Source organism: Narcine bancroftii, chromosome 11, assembly GCF_036971445.1.
Source record: "Narcine bancroftii isolate sNarBan1 chromosome 11, sNarBan1.hap1, whole genome shotgun sequence".
NCBI lineage: Eukaryota > Metazoa > Chordata > Chondrichthyes > Torpediniformes > Narcinidae > Narcine > Narcine bancroftii.
The window spans coordinates 62,575,815-62,597,438 of NC_091479.1; the positions used below are offsets into that span (position 1 = coordinate 62,575,815).

The 21,624-nt window shown below is 40.5% G+C and overlaps 1 protein-coding gene across 1 annotated transcript in view; it reads right to left on the minus strand.

The window, feature by feature from the left end:
• Window positions 1-798: 798 nt before the first annotated feature.
• Window positions 799-21,624, minus strand: part of LOC138745805 (calcium-independent phospholipase A2-gamma-like) — a 94,179-nt gene continuing 73,353 nt past the window's right edge. Inside the window, 2 exon segments of the mRNA XM_069903121.1 lie at window positions 799-4,260; window positions 11,023-11,218. Of these exon segments, the coding sequence (XP_069759222.1) occupies window positions 3,986-4,260; window positions 11,023-11,218 (471 nt within the window). The 3' untranslated portion in view covers window positions 799-3,985.

The following is a 21,624-nucleotide window of genomic DNA, read 5'->3' on the forward strand; positions in this document are numbered from 1 at the left end:
AAGGATCAGGCAAAAATCAAAACAGAAGATCATCAAAATAGCGGAGATCACTGGGGTCTCTACTGAAGATATTATCCAGGAGTGTTGCTTAGATAGGGCACAAAGAATTATTGAGGGACCTTTCCATCCAGCGCACAGTATCTTTGAGGAGCAAAATCAGGCCTCCCGGGCTGGGAAATAGCTTCTTTCCATAGGATGTGAGACTGATGAATGGTATCCTGTAACTCAAGCCAAAATATTTATATAAATTTATTTTGAACTATATACATGATTGCTTTGTGCTGTGTATGTGTCGCAGAAACATTGTTTGATCTGGCTGTCTACCTGGTCAGATGATAGTAAACTTGAACGATATTAGTTATATTTGTCTTTGCCAGACCACAGCAGAACACTTGTAACAAGGCAATGGCCAATAGTACTTTGTGGACCCCATGTTGAGAAATACTGCTCAACTTGTTTTCTACCGCTGCTGCTCATGGTAATTTTCACCACTTCCAAAAAGGAAACATAACCTACAATGTCCCGCACAACTCCAATATCTTATGGATGAATATTCCACTCTCCAGCCCTTCTTCCTGTGGAATACAAACAAAAGCAGATGAAGTTCAGGCCAATTAAGTAGAAATATCTTGGAAAATTCCACCTGGATTTCTGCAAGCAATCAGATAAACTCTGATTAAGGTAACATAGTGCTTAATGTTTGAACAAGATGGTCTCCATCCCAGCACAAAGCAGGTCCATCTTTGAAGGAATTTGCAAGTTATCGTCGACTCCACAAACTCACCAGGGTGGCTTGGAATAAGAGCATTTTTACATTTATTTGTCACAAAATACCTAGCAGAATGAGAAAGGTTCTTCTGCGTACAGACTGACAAGCTATCTTTAACGTATTACAGTTTGTAAAGAGCATCATTACATCGTGTGGGATTGCAATGAAACTAAATGCAGAAACCAACAGCAGTAGCAGTGTTATGGAGTTCATTGAGGAACCTCATGTCTCAGGGGAAGGTCCAGAGTTGCCCCCAATCCTCTCCTCCTCCACTAAATTCTATCATCATGTTTTATTCCTTTCTCCCTTGGGGGCTTTTTACCTTCCCTTTTATCTGAACCATTTGCTTCAACTGCTTTTGCAACAGGTTTCACTCGCTAACGTCGCTAAATGAGGATGATTCTTCAGAATTCTTTTCAGATTTATTCATGATTGGTGTTCACGAATCCCTGGTTCTGACCCTCCTTCAACAGGAAATACTGGGAGCTAAATTCAATAGGCAAGAGCAGTAATTGTGAAACACAATTAATCCACTCTTAACAAGTCAGCACTAATTTTGTGTTGACAGCTAGCTCATGGTAATAATTTCAGAATGAAGCTAGCTCTGAACATGCTTATCAGTAGCTTGTCATATCATCAGGGCTGTAATAATTGGAGTAACTGACTCATTGTGAAGCAAATTCAGTGTTCAAAGTTAATGGGCCTCATAGAATCACTGTTGCAGTCCTGGTCATCACACGAGTGGAAGGATGGGCCTGCACTAGAGATCATATATAAAAGATTCAACAATGTGTTCCCTGGATTGGAGGATTTTAGTTATGGGTAGGGGCTAGACAGGTTGGGCTCTGGGGCAATGGAAGCTGAGGGGCGATCTGGTAGAGGTATATACAATTTTAAGAGGCATAAAGCAGGAAAGTTTTTTTCCCCACGGCGGGGTTATGAAAAACAAAAAGACATTCGTTTAAGGTGAATGGAAGGAGTTTTCAAGAGGAATTGAGGGGAGCCTTTTTAAAAAAAATGTTGTAATAAGTGCTTTACGTTTAAGGGACAATTAGACTGGCACAAATAGGCAACACAGAGAACATGGATCTAATGCAGGCGTATAGAATTTGTGAAGATGGGCAAGAACAGTGGCTTAAAGGGCCCGTTTCTGTCCCGTACAACTTGAACGATTACAAGTCCACACAACACTCACCTAGATTCTACTACCCGCACGCACACTTGGGCCAATTTAGTGCCTGTTTAACAGTCTTAGTGAGGGGGTAAAAGGCCAGACAGAATCACCTGCAGCACAACCTGGGGTGAGAATAACCTGGAAGCCAGTCTGCCCGAGATCATGCATTGTTTTTGTTTTCAGCAGAACGCTCTGATGGGGTCTTTAACGTGTCAAAACTACAAATATTACTTATGCACAAAGAAGTGGTTGGGAACTTTAAAAACAGACTTGTTCCAGCTGTGTACTGTTGTGCTGGGAACCCTCACCCACTTGTTCATGGATTAGTGTGCTGAGGTGCTACAAAACCCTTCAATGATAGGTTGAGGGCCAGGACCCTCATTGGACATGATAGAAGCTGCCATCTCCTCCTCCTCCCTGACCAGGGGTTTTACCAAGGCCACAAGCTCAACTTCCATTGAGGTGATGAGAGGATGCAGGATCAGAGTTGATCTGTCAAGGTGTGAAACAGGTGCTAGCAATCCTAAGCGATGGCCCCAACACTCAAAGGTAACCCTCAGCCGCTGCACCATTTGCCTCAGCTTGCCCCTCGAGAGCCCCCACAAGCAGCCTCTCCACACAGAGCTATGGGCAATGAATTGGTACCATAGCACCAGCATGGGTCCACATTAAGTCCTGGGCACCCAGGCCAGCATAACACCAGGATTATGTCTGGTTCACTCACAGAAGTAGGCAGCAGTGAGAGGATAAAAGCAGGACAGAATAGCCTGCAGCATGGCCTGGGATAGCGTTGGTGCCATCCATGTTTTCCTTCCAGGAAACTATCCTGAGTGCTTTGGGAATTCCTGGTGCAGTGTGCGCAAATGAAAGAGCAGGATGCAGGCAGAACAATTCCTGGTCTGCTTAGATTGAGATTCTGTACAAAGGAATCAGGTCCTGAAAGGCCCTCCACAGAAGTGATACTTCAGAGGTACAATAAAGACAGGATGTGTTCAACAGGGATGAAAGCCATGTAGATTAATATGGAACAGAGGAACAAAGAGGCAATATTTCAAATAAATAACAAGCGATGCTAGCATTTAAAGAAAAATCACACAAGTCACAGCTGACGTGATCAAGAAAACTACATTAGACCTTTTCAATTATTATCAAAGAACAATGAGTTATTAAGCCCTGGAATGTTTTCAGGTCTGCTTGTAAATTTGTGCAGAGTTGTCTGATTTCATATTCCAGCAACATTCTTAACAAGTAAAACCAGCAAAAAGCGTGCATGAAGAATGGGATTGTGATTGCTCCTTCGAAATGAATACCTGTGGACAATGTCAAGGACAACAGAACCGAATCATGTATATTTGGGTTAGATAGGTGAAGATACACAGCAATGTCATAAACAAAGTATTAACATCTCCAGAAGAGAGAGTGGGGAAAAAAAAACACTGTAAAGTCCAACCACAAACCAGGAATGCACATCAGCATTATGTGTGAATTTTAGAAAGTCTCTTTTATTGATATGTATGAGAAAATGGAATTGTTATATTACATCACAATTGTTTCAGGGAACAGGGTGACTGAATTATTCAATAAACTGTTGATAATGCTTTGACTTGTATTAAGACTTTTCAAATTATATTGGCTACAGAGATATTGTGAAGTACTTGGAGGTGAAAATTATGTGGTGTGTTAGAACAATTTTTCAGGCAGGTAAGATAGAAAAATCTTTTCAGCTGCATGATCATGTCACCAGGCAAACTAGGTTAAATATTCTCACATTTATAAATATAGTTATAGCTCAAAAGGAAAAAAGTCAACTAAACCAGAACAGACTCACAACATCCATGAAATATACTGAACCTCAGCCAAAGACAAAGGAAGTAGCACTTCACAAACATGATGAGAATTAAACTTGATGAATAATCAGGCATCGGTACTTAAAGGGAGCAAATTTCAAGTCATCACCCATATTCTTGATTGCTCTTGTATTTCAGTGTGATGGAATTACACTGATATGGCTGCTTTGTGGAATCAAGAAAGCAAATTTTAATTTACAACTTGGAAGTCAGAGGAAGACAATCGTGCATATCTGCTTTTAATTTAAACCAATCAGCCACTTTCTGAAGCATGTCCTTCTCTTGACCAAGTATCTTTGCAGCCTTTTTGAGCTTAGGTTCATTCCGTTCCAGGTATCGAGTCCCATCCATTTGCAGCTGATTCAGCTTCTCCTTACGGTTTTCATCCAAAACTATATCCTCACTCATGAAAGGATTGAAACGGAAATAGGTGTCAGGAGGCAGAAGAGCATCAAGCATGATGTGAACTTCTGAAATAAATGGTTGAAGGTTAAAAAAGTGTCACAGACAGATTAAAATGGCCAAAAAAATCCGAGTCAGAGACGGCATGTAGTAATCAAAGCTTAATGCGCGTCGTGTACACCATTTTTCAATAATGGTATTACGGGTTCAAAGCCAGAGACCCAGACCATGAAATGACCGGCAAAATGGATTATGGGTTTGATAGGTCAAACTAACTATTTCTTCAGACTTAATGTTCAACATACAACTTACTTTGTCATAATGAACACTGCTAGTTGAGACCTAGCACGGATGAAAGCCACGTTTTATTGTATCCCTCCATTAACTGCAGACCATGTTCAGTACCACATCCCCTTCTGAATATCTAAAGGAAATTTTTATCCCATTTGGCAAAGTGGTTTGATTCATATATTTATGATTCTACCTCTTAGACCGGGGGCAATTTTAAAATCCTGTTTTATAATCTTTTAACAACAATTTACCACTCCATTATCAACAATACTGGATTGAAACTGCTAGGCATAATGGCACTAAAAATTATTGCTGTTAACAGAAGCTCTCCCTCCATCATCTCACTGAATTCAAACCCTCTTGCAGGAATTAATGAGAAAAGGAATCTGTTCCCATTAACTTACTGTGCTCACCTCTGCCACAGAGAGCAAATTTAGTATTGGCATACGATTTCAAGGAGGAACTTGTGCTTTGGAATAATCTGACATGGTTGTTGCATTGATGTTTATGGTTGATGACTTAGCTCATTGGGGAGGCTGGAGAGGTTTTGGTGCAAAGAAAAATAAATGTTCTTGAACGGCATCTAGACTCCAAGGCAGAGAATATATCCAAAAAAGCTCAATGGAGCAACTTGCAGATGAACTGATTTGCTGAGCATTGCAATGGCAATAAAAGTATTACTCAAGAACAAACAGGAACAGAAGGCCAAATGGTTCCTCAAACCTGGTCTGTCATTCAATAAGAACATGGCTGGCATCTGAGCTATATGTATTAGCTTTCATTTCCCTTATGGCTAAGTGGGCGGTATTCCTCAGATGGAGGGATGTTACCCCACCTCATCATGCTCACTGGCTACGCGACGTCATGTCATGTTTACATTTAGAGAAGATTAGATGCTCAATTTCTGATTTGAATTCAAATGTTCAAACACTGTGGGGACCCTTTTTGAATTACTTTTATAATCTTTGGTTTCTTATGAAGGTAGAAGTGTTGACTAATGAGGTAATTTGTCACTCTTAAGAATTCTGTCTTTCTTTTTTTCTGGGCATACAGCTTTTTTCTTGGTAGTGGGTTTAAATTTTCTTTTTATAATAATATTCATACAAAGCAAATTGTTTGATTGAAAATGTGGAATATTTTGGATGAAATTATATGATTTAAGTGTAATGTATTTTTCTGACTTTTAACCTTTATCTGTATGTACTTTTTTTTTGATGTTAATAAAAATATAAAAATATTGAAAAGAAAGGATATGGCTGATCCAATCTTGGCCTCTGGATCAGAATACTACTTTCCCTCAATCTGCTGAATTCCTTTCAGTCTCCACCTAGAGTACATTCAATGACACCATCTTCATAACTTACTGGGGGAAGAGAAATCCAAAGATTCACAGCCCTCAGAGGCAAGACATTCCTCTGGTTTGAAATGGGTGATCCCTTATTCTGAAGTGATGCCTCTCAGTTCAATATCCCCTCACCTGGCAAAGTACATTTTCAGCATCCATCTTGTCAATCTCCTGCACCTCTCATTCTTCAATACCCCAATGAACAGATGCCCAATCCACTCAGCATTTTGACACGTTAACCCCTGAATCTGAAGAATCTCTCAAGTGAACCACCTTTTTTTTAATGACTTTTAATGATAACGTTTATTGTCACAAAATCTGTTAATTAACTGTATTTTTCCATGCAGTCTTGCAAGATGACAAGGATGCTATAATTGCACTGCATTGTAAAGTGGTTTGTCTGGTCCACAATGGAAATTTCAAGGAAGCACTGAATGTAATTAAGGTGCTTTCCAGGTAAGATGCCAATAATTGAAACACATGAATGCAAAATCTCCACAATATATAATTTACTTAATTCCAATAAATGCCCAACATCTAAGTTTTTGGGTGAATTCAACAAACGGTGTTAAAAAAAGAAAAATCTTGCATTTTGATAGTTCATTTTAGAATGTCAGAACAGCTAGCCAATGAAGAAGCATCTCTCAACTTGTAGATGAACCTCACAGACACAAGGCACTGATGGCAGTGCATGACTTCATGGGCTACCAAGCAAAACTGGACAAAATAGCAAAGAACTCTGCTGCATCCCTCCTGGATCACCTTCATGCATTCCATGCATGCTTTAAGCAGGAAGCCAGCAAGTCAGTGGATCATTCATTTCCTACCCTGAATATACCAGGAACCACAGTCATCATCACAGATGTCAGATCACCCTTCCGGAGTTTGAACCCATGGAAAGCAACTGGCCCAGATGGAGTCCCTGAATGTATCCTCTGTGCCTGCAAAGACCCACTGTCAGAAATATTCAGACATCTCTAACCTCTCTCTACATATACGCAACTACTTCAGAAAGACCATTATCACGTTGGTGCTGAAGAAGAATGTACTGTCTGGTGGCTCTGACATCAGTGCTTTGTGAGGTTGGTTAAGGTTCACATTTATTCTAGCCATCCATAACCCACTCCAGGTCACTTATTGCTGTAACAGGACCCTGGTCCAACACCACCCTAGACAGCACGGGCACCAACGTCAGACTGCTATTTACTGACCATAGCTCCACCTTTAACACAACAGCACCAAAAACTCGCCACCCCAACCCCCCCTCAAACTGCGACCTGGTCTTAGAACCCCTCTCCACAATTGGATCCATAACTTTCTATCCTGCAAGTTGCAATCAGTGGGGAACAGTGACACCACCTCCTTCCTTCTTTCCAAGTGAACCACCTTCAATACAAATGAAACCTTCCTTAAATATGGAAATCCAAATTTATTCATAGTTCTTGAGATACAGTCTTATCTACACCCTGTAAAGCTGCATCAAAACGTTTCCAATTTTATACTCCATACTGAAGGTCAATATCCTATTCGCCTTTGTAACTTGACATATTCGCATGCAAATGTTGTGTTTCATGTGCTTAGAAGGTCTTTGTAGCACAACATTTTGAAACCTTTTAATACATAAAAGTGCTGGAGAAATTCAGTAGGTTATGAAGCATCCATAGGAAGAAAGATATATAACCAAAGTTTCTGGCCTGAGTCCTTCGTCAAAAGCAGGCAGGCAACCAAATAAAAAGATGGGGGAAGAGGGAAGAAGAGGCAACAGGTCATCAGTAGATAAGGGTGGGAGGGCAGAAGAGAAAAAAGATGAGGTAATTAGGATGGGGGGAGCTCTCTGAATGGAGAGGGAAGGGGGTAGAAAGCTGGAGGAAAGGAGACAGAGGGATAAGGAAAGAGACAGAGGAGGGGCCTAACAGAAGCTGGAGAAGTCAATGTTAATACCATGGAGAGATGCCAATGCACAGGACAGGAAAAATCTCCAGAGTTGTTCACTTGGCCAGCGACATCATGGGGATCAGTCTTCATTCAGGACATCTACAAGAGGTGGTGTCTTAAGAAAGCAGCCTCTATCCTCAAGAACACCCACCACCCAGGTCACACTGCAATCCTCCGGAAAGAAGTAAAGGAGCCCGAAGACGAACACCCAGCAGCACAAGGACAACTTCTTTCCCTCTGTCATCAGATTTCTGAATGGACAATGAACATCACTACACTTTCTCCTATCCTATTTTATTGCACAATTTATAGCAAGATTTGTACTGTACAATATTCATACTGTAGTGCTGCCGCCAAGCAGCCAACGTTGTGACATGTTTATGACAATAAATTCTGATTCTGAGAGTGCCCAAACATAAATTTAGAGATGTTTCTCTGATTGGCGGGTGGCCTCGATTTGCAGCGGGCAGAGTGAAGGTGTTCAATGAAGCGATCTCCCAGTCTGTGTGCAGTCACTCCAATGTAGAGGAGGCCACAACGGGAGCACCATTTGCAGTAGATGACCCTTGTAAATCCACAAGTAAAGTGTTGCTTCACTTAGAAGGACCGTTTGGGGCCCTGAATGGTGGTGAGGGAGGAGGTGTGGGCATGCAGCATTCTCTGTGGTCACAGGGGCAGCCACTAAGGGGTGAATAGTAGGAAGGGATGAGTGGACAAGGAAGTCATGGAAGGAGCGGTCCTGCCAAAAAGCAGAGAGGGGAAGATGTATCTGATGATGGATGATGACATAGGTGGTGGAAATTGTGGAAGATAATTGGATGCAGAGGCTGGTGAGGTGGTACATGAGAACAAAGGGAATCCTGTCTTTTTTTGCATCTAGTGACAAAGGGGGCCAGCGCAGATATGCAGAAAAGAGTGGAGATGTGGGTAAAGGGCTAAGTTGATGGTGGAAGAGGGGAAGCTTGCTTTGTTAAAATAACATTCTTCCTTACAAAATGGATAGCCTTATTTTACATTCCATTTGCTCCCTTCTTATCTACTTACACAATCTATCTGCATCCTTCTCTTGGTATTCTGTGTTCTTCTTTGCCCTCCTATCTTCTGATTATTAGCAAATATAATTCCCTATATCTCTCAACTACCGAGAATCCAGCATTAAACCCTTTGGTAGCTAAGTGAAAGTGGAAAACCATTCAACTCAGTTTACGTTAGTTCTCCAAGCCCCTCTCCATTACTATAACTGTGACAGTGGGAGATGGGTGGGGAGAGCAATTGGCAGCAGGCATCAATTTGCAAAGCCAATGGTTGAAAATAATTTACCAAGTGAATATAACCTCCACTATATCATACAAAATAGTCTTATATCACTTATTACAGACATGCTTCTCCTGGTCTCACATTTATAGGTACAACTGTGCTCATGAGTAATCTCAGCAGTTTACCACCAGCTATAAGCATCTAAATGAATTCATTCACACCAATAGCTTCACTTACAAGTTAAAGGTAAATAGAAACAGCCTTGGTATCCAAGCTGTAAGCAGCAGACACCAAACTATCTATGAAAAGAAATGTGAACTAGCAATGATGAATTAAGACGTTAAATTCAGCAGATGTTAAATTCATTGTTGCAGGTATATTCTGGTTTCACTTGTAAGAAAAACCAGATGCAATTCTGGATATTCATTGTATGATCCGATAAATACAACTTTCATCCAAATGGCAGGACACATTCTTGCTGGAACCCATATAATCAGATCATGAATCCCATATATATTAATTCAAAATGAACAATAAATTAAACTTTAAATGATATTCTCCACTACTGCATTATAGTGGATTTACTTTTTAATTGTCAATAAAATAATTTAAATGGAAAAATATATCCGTGATGTGCACATATTGAAATCATTTTATAGAGATCGCGGAGACAGACGAAGTGCCAGAAAGCATGGTTTTAGCTGAATTTGCGCAAGATTACTTGGTTGCTGAGAAACGGCGTTATTATAAAGACAGGTGAAACACCACCACTCAACAATTTAATCTCTTGTGATAATGAAGATCAAAGCAGGAATGAACTGCAAATTGTGCTCACTGGCAATGAATCTCAAGGCAGAAGCCTTCAAGCAATTGATATTTCTCCCACTAGCAGTCAGATATTAATACCAAGTTCAAATTTTTCATCTGACTGTACATACTGTCATCAGACAAAACTATATGTATATTATATAATATGTATATATATATATAAGCATTCAATAAAATTTCAGAGATTAAACAAATTACAATGAGTTGAGGTGATGTTATTAGTATGAATAGAGGACTGGTTAACCAAAGGAGGCAGAAAGTTGGGACACAGGCGCATTTTTTTGAAAGGCAATCAGTGGTGAGCAAGGTGCCACAGAGGTCAATGCTGGGCCCACAACTGCTCACAATATACATTAACGGCCTGGAAGAGGAGATAGAGTGTATCCAAGCATGCTGATGACACAAAATTGAGTGGACAAGCAAATTGTGCAGAGGATACAGAGAATCTAAAGAGAGATATAGATAGATTAAGTGAGTGGTCAAGGGTCTGGCAAATAGGAGGTTATCTATCCACTTTGGAAGGAAAAATGGAAGATCAGATTATTATTTAAATGGCAAGCAACTGCAGCATGCTGCCAAGCAGAAGGACTTTTGAGTGCCTGTGCTTGAATTGCAAAAGGTTAGTTTGCAGGTGCAGCAGGTTATCATGAAGGCCAATGGAATATTGGCCTTCATTGGTAGAGAGATTGAATTTAGGAGCAGGGAGGTTATGCTACAACTGTACAACGTACTATTGAGGCCACGTCTGGAGTACTGAATACAGTTTTGCTCTCCTTACTTGAGGGAAGGATGCACTGGCTTTGGAGGTGGTGAAGAGGAGTTCACCAGGTTGATTCCAGAGATGAAGGGGTTAGCCTTGAGGGGAGATTGAGTCATCTGGGACTGTACTTGCTAGAATTTACAAGAATGAAAGAGGATCTTATTGAATTATGAAAGGCACAGATAAGATAGAGGTAGGTGATTTTCATAATTAGCTGCCCAAAATTCATAAAATAAAAATCCTGGTTGTCCAGTGTTATTGTTAAAATGATCATAGAGTCTTCTAATTTTGTTTTAAACTGTTTCAAAATGCACCCATTAGTTGGATCTTTCACAAATCTATTGCTTGCAAACTCTGATCCACTGCTGAGGTTATTCAAAATTATCTTCAGACATCACTCTCAGAATCGCTTACCTTCTGTATCTGTGGCACTGCTTATTACATTGGTCAGCTTTGTTTTGAGACTTGTGTAAGTCACGTTGTTTTTCCCTAATGTTTCAAAGCGTCCAGTTCCAAGGGAAATCACACACTGAAAGGGAGTATTTGGCCAAAGACGCTTACATTCGTGTATGGCCAGAGCAGAAGGATTGTTAATGAGCAACCCACCATCCTAATGGGGAAAAAAAAATGATTTAATTTTTAATATTAATATTTAATACAACATTGAATATTTACTCATTTCTTTTTCTTGATTTTCAAATTTTAAGTGTACATTTTCCGTCCCACAATAGGAGTAGGTCATGGAGCTTCCAAAGGTTCATAGGTTCCTTTTATTATCAATTTTACAAAAAAAAATGTAATATGCGATATACTTAAAACTTTGCCTGCCATAAAGGCAAACAAAGAGCAGCCCATGAGCACTGCCCAGTGATCCAACAGGAGAAGCAAAAGAGCATCCCTTCAGAGACACTGAGTGTTGGCTACACCAAGCCTCAGTTCATCCCTCAGAACGTCTTCCTGTAGCCTGGAAAGAGCCAGTTGACAGCATTCCCTCATCAACATCTCTGTGTGCTGGAACACAAACAAGTTTCAGGCAGACTAAAGGGCGTTTTTCACCAAAATGATGATCTTCCCACAGTTCTCTATGTCTGTCTCTGCATGAATCCCTAGGAACAGCCCACTAATCAAAGAGTCCTCTGTCACGCTGCTGCTGGGGTTGAATCATGACAAAGACCTTGCTCCACACACACTTAGCAAATCGGCATTCTGCAAAGAGGTGAGTAACTGGGTCTACTCCACCACAGTCATTTCTGGATGATATTTCTGTTGTATAGGAAGGGTCTGACTGGGAGGGCTCCTCTCACCACCTGCCAGGCCAAGTTCTTGTGCTCACTGGCAATGAGGCATTCTGAATGGCTACTATCTTGACAACACTGAGTTATTGATGAAATACACAGATGTGCTGGAGAAGCTCAGCAGGTCATGCAGCACCCACAGGAAGCAAATGGTAACTACGGTGACTTTCATCAGGTTACAACCAAAGACAGGCAAGTGCCTGAATAAAAAGATGGGGGAAGGAAGAGGAGGGAGGAAGGGGCAGGGAGAGAAGCACAGGCTAACAGGTCATTGATGAATACATGTGGGAGGGTAGAAAAGAAAAACAAAATCTGAGAATGGGGAGAGGACAGCTGTTATGGATGTTGACTAATTTGTTTTTTGACTGAGTACAAGACTGAATTTACGGCTGGGGATTTAACAGCTGTAGAAGTGCTAATCTACCACTAGGTGACTTTGACATTGTCAAAGGACTGATTTGTCACTACTACGAGCTGTCGTAGCACTAAGCTGTCACTAGGAAATTTTGACAGCTGTCAAAGCACGGGAATCACGCGCTAAAAGTCTGTGGGCTTCCAGGAGAGCGAACCTGCAGCCGCTAACCTCTCCACCAATGGGGAGAGCTGGAAGCAGCGCTGGGCAGTTTAAAAACCCCAGCGCGCTAGTTTTTAGAGGTTAGTCAGTGGAGTGTGCAGGACTGACCAGTGCTTCTCCTGTCCCCTTCCAAAGAAGAGGACTCGTGTGCCAGAAGGGCACTTGCAAACCCTAAGGAGGGCTTTGGAGGGTCGCCAAACCACTCAAGAAAAGGTGTCCGAAGAAGAGGACTTGTGTGCCAGAAGGGCACTTGCGAACCCGAAAGTAGGTTTCGGAGGCGAGAACCTCATTTCGTGACCAGGAGGTTATTGTGGAAATTCCTTGATAAGGAATTGAAGGGTGTTGGTAGCCCCATTCGAACACCAAGGTAGTCTTGTGTTCCCCTGACAGACTTGACATGACTCATGTGGGTTTTGGGAAATTTGGTGATTTTTTTCATATAGAGTTGCCATTAAGGCTGTTTGTCAGCTGTTAAGTTTATTGAGTTAATTCTATTATTGTTAGTTTGGTTAATAAACTTAACTTATTTGTTTCTCTCTTAATTGCTGCTGGGAAACATAACAGTAACTCTCTGATAGAAGAATGAAGGGAAGAGGATAGGGAGCTGTAGGAAGAAGAAAAGGAGACAGGATAGAGAGAGACTCAGCAAAGGGAATTAAGTTGATGTCAATGCCATCTGATTGGAGACTACTAAAATGGATCAACGCCACTTTTTGAGCGAAGAGACTTTTTCTAAAGTCGTTCTTAGAGCAAAGAATCTAAATCTGTGACCTCGGGTTCATGAACCAATCATTAATGTAAATAGCTTCCTTTTTATCTCCCCATCTAATTCCAATCATGACCTTGTAATAATGTGGAAAAATGGAAGGCTTGGGAAAGAAAAAAACGAGTCAGATCCCAATGGGGAAAAAAGGTAATGTTATAGTTTCAGCAAAGAATGGGGTGTGAAAAAGGACAATACTACAGAATCTTGGAAATGAAGTGGATAATTTGTAGTCAGGTGATTATTTCACACAGGAGTTCAAAACTAGTCTCAGCAAACTGAGAGGAATAGATTCAGTGGCTGGGAAATGGAGGATGTGTTGAGGAGTCAAAGGCAATACTTAAACTGTTGCACAATGACACCAGGAGCTCCATTAAATCATCTAAAGCTCTGTCCACATGAAACATCATTCTGTCTTTTCTTATCAAATGCAATGCACAGATATCGAAAACCTAATATCCTCAGCATTTCAAACTAAATAAACATTTCAGACGCCCAATATCTGTGATCTTTTTTTCCTGATTTCCTTATTGAAATTATTCCCACAAAACACAATGATCGTTAATCTCATTATACTCAGTTTTCCTATTGCTTTGAGCAAGCATTGTTCAACAACTTAAGCAGATAGTTGATATTTAACTTTTTGCTTTATTTTTTATTTAGTTCCTGTGTCTTCTTGAAAAAGCAGAGAAATACAAGTCAAAAGAAACTCTTTGTCATACAATAATCTTTTTCAAACTTTAAAGTTTAGATTTATTGTCAGATTACATACATGACATCACATACAACCCCGAGATTCTTTTTCCTGCGGGCGAGACAGAATTACCATTGTACTCAAAAAACCAATGCTCAGAAGATATGCATACAAATAAAGAAATGTATATAACTGCCAATAGGGTCCTCTTACCCTTGCCATTTCTTAACTCATCCCATAAGGATTCCACCTCTTCTTTCTAGTGATTTAATATCATTGTTTACCATCAGGGACACACCACCCCCTCGACCGACCTGCCTTTCTTTCCCATATACTGTGTACCATTGGAATTTCAGCATTCACATTCTGATTCCCACCCCTCCTCAGCCCCCACCAAACTAGTTTAAAACCTCCCCAACCGCTCTAGCAAACCTGCCTGTCAGGATATTGGGCCCCTCCAATTCTGGTGCAGCCCATCCTTTTTGTAACAGTCAGACCTTCCCCAGAAGAGATCCCAATGATCCACTAAACTGAACCCCTGCCCCGTGCATCAATTCTTCAGCCATAACTTCTTGTTCCTACCCTCTCTGAGATTACTACCCTTGTGGTCCTGCTTTCTAACATCTTTTCTAACTCCTTCTTCAAGACCTCATCCCTCCTCCTATCTATGTTATTGGTCCCCACGTGGACCACGACACCTAGCTGCTCTCCTTCCCCCTCCAGAATGCTATGAACTCAATCAGAGATATCCCTGACCCTGGCACCTGGGAGGCAACAGACCATCCAGGAGCCTCAATCCTGTTCACAGAACCCCCTATTCACTGTATCTGTGTATTAATTTATTTATTTCCTTGGGGCTTCCTCCACGCCTCGGTTATCGGTTACATGCATTTCGCATACCAGGGATTTTACTGTACAGAAGATTATAGACAGACGATAAATATTCACAGTAACCCTTGTGCAAAAAAAAGTGACTTGCAATAGTGCTGTTGTAGCAGTCCATGACTGGCAATAATACAAGGTGAGGTTCATGAATCTAATAGCTGTCGGAAACAGTTCTTCAACCTAGGGATGCAGTTTTTTTCAAGTTTTTATATCTCTGCCAAAAGCTAGCAGTGAGAAGAGAATATGAGCAGTGTGATGGGGGTCCTTCACAATTTTGGCTTATTGATGCAGCGTGCCACATTAATGACTGCAATGGATGAGCAGTCAGAGCCTATGATGGTCCTGGCAATATAACTGAGTACTTGAATTGCCAGACTGTGAGGCAACCAGTCAGTATATTCTCCATGGTGCACTTGTTGAATTTTGTTGGAGTATCCAACAACATGTCAAATTTCCTCAGTTTCCAGACAAAATATATGTGGATGTGCCTTTTTCACAGTTGTTTTGATTTGCTGGCCCCAGGAAAGGTCTTCTGAAACATGAACTCCAAAGTTCCGACTCTCTCTCCACCTTCATCCCATCAATGCAGTCTATGGGTGGTCCCTTGGCCCCGCCCCCCTTAAAATCAACATATCAGCTCCTTGATCTTGGTAACGTTGAGAGCAGGATTGATGTTCTGGCACCACCCATCCAACCAGGTTCTCAAGCTCCATCTTGCATTCTGATTCATCATCTGCCAACAATGGTGGGGTCATCAGCGAATTTGTAGACCGAGTTGGAAATGAACTTGGATGTGCAGTCATGGGCGTATGGGAAATTGTGTAGAAGATGTAGCCTTGGGGTGCTCCTCTGTTAATAGTCAGCATGGAGCAGGTAATGTTGCTAATGCACACTGAATGAGGTCTACCGATGATCAAATCCAAGATCCAGTTGCAGAGGGATGGGCAGAGTCCCAGATCCTTTTGCATGAAAGAGGGCAACATGTTCATGTTTCTGTGGTCTAAGTGATGTAATGCAGAGTAGAGGGCCAGGGAGACAGTGTCAGCTGTTGACCTGTTGTGATGATCCGCCAATTGAAGTGAATCCAGATCCTCCCTGAGATGGGAGTTGATTTGCTCTATAAACAGCCTCCCAAAGCATTTTATTACAGGAGACATCAGTGCCACTGGCCAATAGTTATTGAGGCACATCACCTTATTCTTCTTGGGCACTGGAATGATGGATGTCCTTTTAAAGCAGGTGGGGACCTCTGGCCACTGTAGCACAAGGGTATAAATGACCGTAAACAACTCTAGCCCGTTGGTTCGCACTCATTCAGGAATACTGTCTGGCTAAGACGCTTTCTGAGGATTTACCCTCCTGAAAGTTCTGTTCATGTCAGTCTCAGGGATTGGAAAAACAGAGTTACTGGGGGCTGTGAGGCTTCACAAGGGAGTTACATTGTTTTCTCACTGTGTGAAGAAATTCTGGGAAATTCTGGTTTCATGTTTAAACAGATAAAAAGCATTACATTAAAGAAAAGTAACAAAAATTACTGCTAATTCTCCTTATTTTTTCCTCATTTTGTGTTCACCATTAGGATTAGGGATAGAGATTAACCAATCTTTTCAATTTGCTTCATCTGTCACGCACGCTGACTGCACAACAGAGGCAAAAATAATGCAGTAACACCAGTTTAGAATCACAGTTAGAAAGTGGGCAGCACAATGAGTACAATGCATTAAATTAATAAAGGCTTGCAGCATAAACTCACCAAATCATAAATGTTAGCTCCAACTTTGCTGTCTGTTCCCAGCCTAATTGCTAGTGTGGTGGGAAGATGGGGAAGGGCGAGAGAGCTGAACAGTGTGAAAATGGGGAGATCACTCCTCACTCCTGCTATAATGTCCAAGTCTGTCCTAGTGTGGAGCTGATATCAAGAACATAACATACCTGTATAGTGGGGTTGTCAAACACAGAAACATTTCTGGAAGATATGTTCATGTGATCCTCTGAACATGTGTCATGGAATCATATGATGGTTCACAATTCACAGGCGTTAAACTGTGCTTTGATCTATTATAATGTCCTTTGGGCTGCAAATTTCCACTTGGTTTTGCTATAACTTGTTTATAATCCAGGTGCTTATCAACTGCATTCATGCTATCCATTCTGAAAATTCACAGCCAAAAGGGTTTTGCAATTTGAAAATTTTGTGTATGACAAAATAGGTTTTTACCCCAAATAAAATTCTGGTGCAATGGGAATTAATATTCTTTAACCATATCATTGATGCAGCTTTACAAATAAATAACTCAATAAAGGATAAATTAATAATCAATGTTAGGCTTTATTATAGTTCTAAGCTACCTGCAGAAGTAGATGGGAGGTAATATTTACTCCACGTGTATGTATGTAGTGTACATGATAATTTATTATCATATACAAAGTAGTAAAATTCAAAGTGAAGGGAGAGCATAAACCATGTGGTAAATTGTCTGCAGGACCTTATTTAAATGTTACATGGATTATAAAATGCCCATTGATCCAGCAAATGAACTGTAACATGGAATGAATAATGGTTCCAAAATATAACTTCCAGGCTCTGACACCATGCATTCAATCCATAAAAACGGAGGATGAATGATTTAACATGTATCAAAGAAAAAAAATAAGTTATTCGTGACAAATCATCTGTCCCCCCCAAAAAAAAATTGCATGTAGTAAGGAAGAGAAACTATTGTTTACATGTGTATAATAAACTCAATTTAAAACATAACCTATAATTAATAGAACAAAATTCTCAACAAATTTAAATTTCTTTCTCCAAATGCAGAAATTTAAATCTCTACTGACCACACTACAAATAACTAATCCACAGAGTGCAAAAGGGTATGATGAATCTGCAAGATCATTGCTTAAAGAGTGTTTTATGACCTGTTTGTCATGCATTTCCAATTGTGAAATCTCTTTATACTGCAGCATTAATCTAGCTCTGTACTGAAAAGCATTATAAATCAGAACCGGAATAATAACAAGTTAATCCAGGAAACCAAGCACAAAAATATAAGTGGCCTATAGACAAATGCAAAGAGAAAAGATGTGCTTTCAAAAATGTCAACTCAATTTTCCAGATGCTCTCATGCCACAAAAAGCAAAATTGCTTTACATTTTGTTTTCAATCCAGATGGCACTGGAGTGGCTAATTAACTCAAAATGTCAATGCATTTATTTTACTGGGATTTTACAAATTTAAAAAAAAACATAAAATAGATCCAGTTACATTTTTAAATACTGTGTGTTAAAACAACTACATCCTCTTTGTTTCTAATCTTATATGATGGAAGGTGAGAGAGAATCAGTAAGTATGGATAGCTGGAATGGAAAGATGTTTATGTTAGCTGATATTACAGTCAGTATTCCCCGGTTTGTTGGAAATGCCATCAACTGAGTGTGGTCACTGGGACACAGCACCTCTCTCTGTAAATGGATTCTGGACTTCCTAACAGAAAGAGCACTGGCTGTCCGATTCAGCAGCAAAACGCTGAGCACTAGAGACCTCAGGGCTGTGTGCTCAGCCCACTCTTGTTCATGATACTGACACGCGACTGTAATGCCAGATCCAGCTATAACAGAGCCATCAAGTTTGCTGATGGCACGACAGTCGTCGACCTCATCAGCAACAATGATGATCACACTACAGAGAAGAGGTGGAAAATCTCGTGACATGGTGCGAGAATATCAACACGAGTCTCAATGTGGACAAGACGAAGGAGATGATCGTGGACTTCAGGAGGACCAAGAACAACCACCCTCCACTCTATACATTAATATTTCAGTGTTGTAGAGTGTAAAGAGCACCAGATTCCACTTAACAAGTGACCCATCTTGGACACATATCTCCTCACTGTTTGGGAAGGCGCAACAACAACTGCACTTCCTGAGAAGACTAAGGCAAGTAAGGCTACTAGCCACCATACTGCCAACATTCTCCAGGATTTCTATCAAGAGTGTCCTGGCCAGCTGCATCACAGGGTGGTATGATTGCTGTAGAGCAGTGGTTTTCAAACTGGCCTCCTAAACTCACATTCCTCCTTAAGCAATCGCTATGCCATAAGTCTGCTTAAGGAGGAATGTGAGTTTCGGGGGCCAGTTTGAAAGCCACTGCTCTACAGCAATCATACCACCCTGTGATTGCTTAAGGTGATATGTGAGTGGGAAGAGAAGGTTGAGAACCACGGCTCTAGACCCAATTATTGCTGAAACATTTGGCTTGAAAAAATTGTCACTGGCCCATTTCCTTTGGAGTTAAGAAACTGTGAACATAACGGGTCAATTAAATACAATTAAAACAGTGGTTTTTAAACTTTTTTTTCCCCACTCACATACCATGCTAAGCAATCCCTTACTAATCACAGAGCACTTGTGGCATAGGGATTACTTAAGGTGGAATGTGAGTTTAGTGGGGCAGTTTGAAAAACCACTGCTGTAGAGCATCGGATCGGAGATCAATCCACAGGATCATAAGTCCAGCACAGTGGATCACTGGAGTCTCCCTCCCTCCCATACACATGATCTACTGGGATCGTTGTTTGAAGCAGGCACATAAAGTTGTTGAGGACCCCTACCATTCCTTCTTTCAGCTATTCCTGTCAGAAACAAGATGCAAGAATATTAGAGCCAGAACCACCAGGCTGAGAACAGCTTCTTCCCACGGGCATTCAGACCACTGAATAACTGAATGAATTGTTCATATTCACCCTCTGAGACTACTATTTATTAAACAATATTTATATATATTTACATACTGCGTATGTTATTGCTTGACATGCGTTTGCATGTTTTTGCACCACTGACTGGAGAACACGGTTTTGTTGGGTTGTACTTGTACAATTGGATGATAATAAACTTGAACAAGCAACTAAAAAGACAAATGAAACATTGGCATTTTTTTTAACTCGAGAAATTCATGATAAAAATTGAAAATTTTACAAAACAGATTGCAACCACACTTGGAACATTGAATATTGCTTTGGTCTCCTTATTTATGGAATGATGCACTTGATTTGCAGGCAGCCCTGAGAAAGTTTACTCCATTGATTGCTGGGAAGTTGGAGTTAATTCAGTTGGACTTCTTCTCACCCGAATGATCTCTGCACCATATTCACACCGTGATTCTGCACTTTTGACTCAACACCAAATTGAATTATTAGTCAATGGATGAGAGCACTACTAACATGTTCATAGTTTCATAAAGAATGCAATAGCTGAAATAATATGCAAAAGCAATTAAAGTACAACTCCTGCAAAGGTCCCACTTTTGAGAAAATACTTGGTGTAGTCGGTACAGCCATTCTTCACGATTATGAGACAAGTAATAGCACAGTTGTCCCAAGTGCTAAGGAAATTAGCCGTTTATCTCCATGGTTACCAATTAGCAACAACAATTGTGAGAGTTCAGAACTGGAATAGCTGTATTCTCATCTGCTTTTGTTTTGAACTCAGTATTCATTTTTCATTCATCTTCCAATATTGTTGGATTGGGATTTGTGCGAGTGTGTGTGAAGACTCATTTAAAAGATTAAATAAAAAGTTCACAATAATTTACATCGACCTTTCCACTCATCTAATTTTATGAGGTCTGCAGCCACAATCAAATTGTTGTGAAAAGCAAATATAGAAAACAACTCATTGCTGTTAGATTTCAATTCACCATGAAACATTACAATTAAAGAGCCGAGGTACAAATTATCACTGCGTGCTGGTCCGATTGAACGACAAGTGTCAAGATAATTGATGATTATCAAAATGTTTCCCATTTATTTTTGAGGTTTAGGTGAAAGTTATTTATTATAACAGGATAATAAGGACCAAGTTAAATTTAAAGGAGAATTCTGGTTTTTGATTTATTATTAGTTGTTGTTTCTCTTTCACTCTTTTGGGTACTACATTGCACCAGTTCAGTTCCCGATGAAGTTGCTCGTCTTCATTGATACGCAGCACTGTGACTTTTGGAACACTTCAAGCCACGTGCACATTAAAGTTCAATCCCAAACTAACTTTGCACAATGACTTCCAGGTTGACTTTTCACAAGGAAAGCAGCACTGAAATTTTACTGACCTTACTGAGGTCAGAAATGCCAAAACCCAATTCCTCAAATCAAAAGAGGAGTAATGAAGATGACTTTTAAGCTTCAAGAAATAGAGGCCCAGAGGTTTGGGATAGAAATTTCAGATAAATCGGGTAATGTTAGGACAAAATGATATGGGGATTATTGTGTGCTCCCATTTTCAGTTCATTTTCATTTGAGTGGGACTGTCTCTTTTAAGCTGACAGACTAAAACAGCATGTATTCAAATGGGATACTTCTGAAGAGAGAAGGCATGGCACAGTGCACTGTTTGTTCAGGGGCCATTTTGAAGAGACAGCACAGCAGCAGCATCAGCTCTTGCCAGTAACAGTGCTGAAGTCGCCGTGTGGTGATAAACAATTTGTCCAATTTCTCTGTGTTACAGGGGAATGAGTAGGGGCTATTTTAAGAAGACAGCATTTGGAGAAGCATTCTTTGAAGGGATACTGTGCTGAAGGGCCTAATGTGATAATAGACAATTTGTCTGATTTCTCCACATTATAGGCGAATGTGACCAAAAGGGAAAGTCACTTTGAACAGTTGACCCACAAAAGGGTTTTGAGCAGAAGAAATACTGCTGTTCGGCTGACCCACAAAAGGGTCCTGGAAACTTTGTGAAAATCATTCGCTTCGTGTCCCCTACACAAATAAAAGGGGAGTTTTGAGTGCCACTCATCTGAAAAGGAAATTTCTCT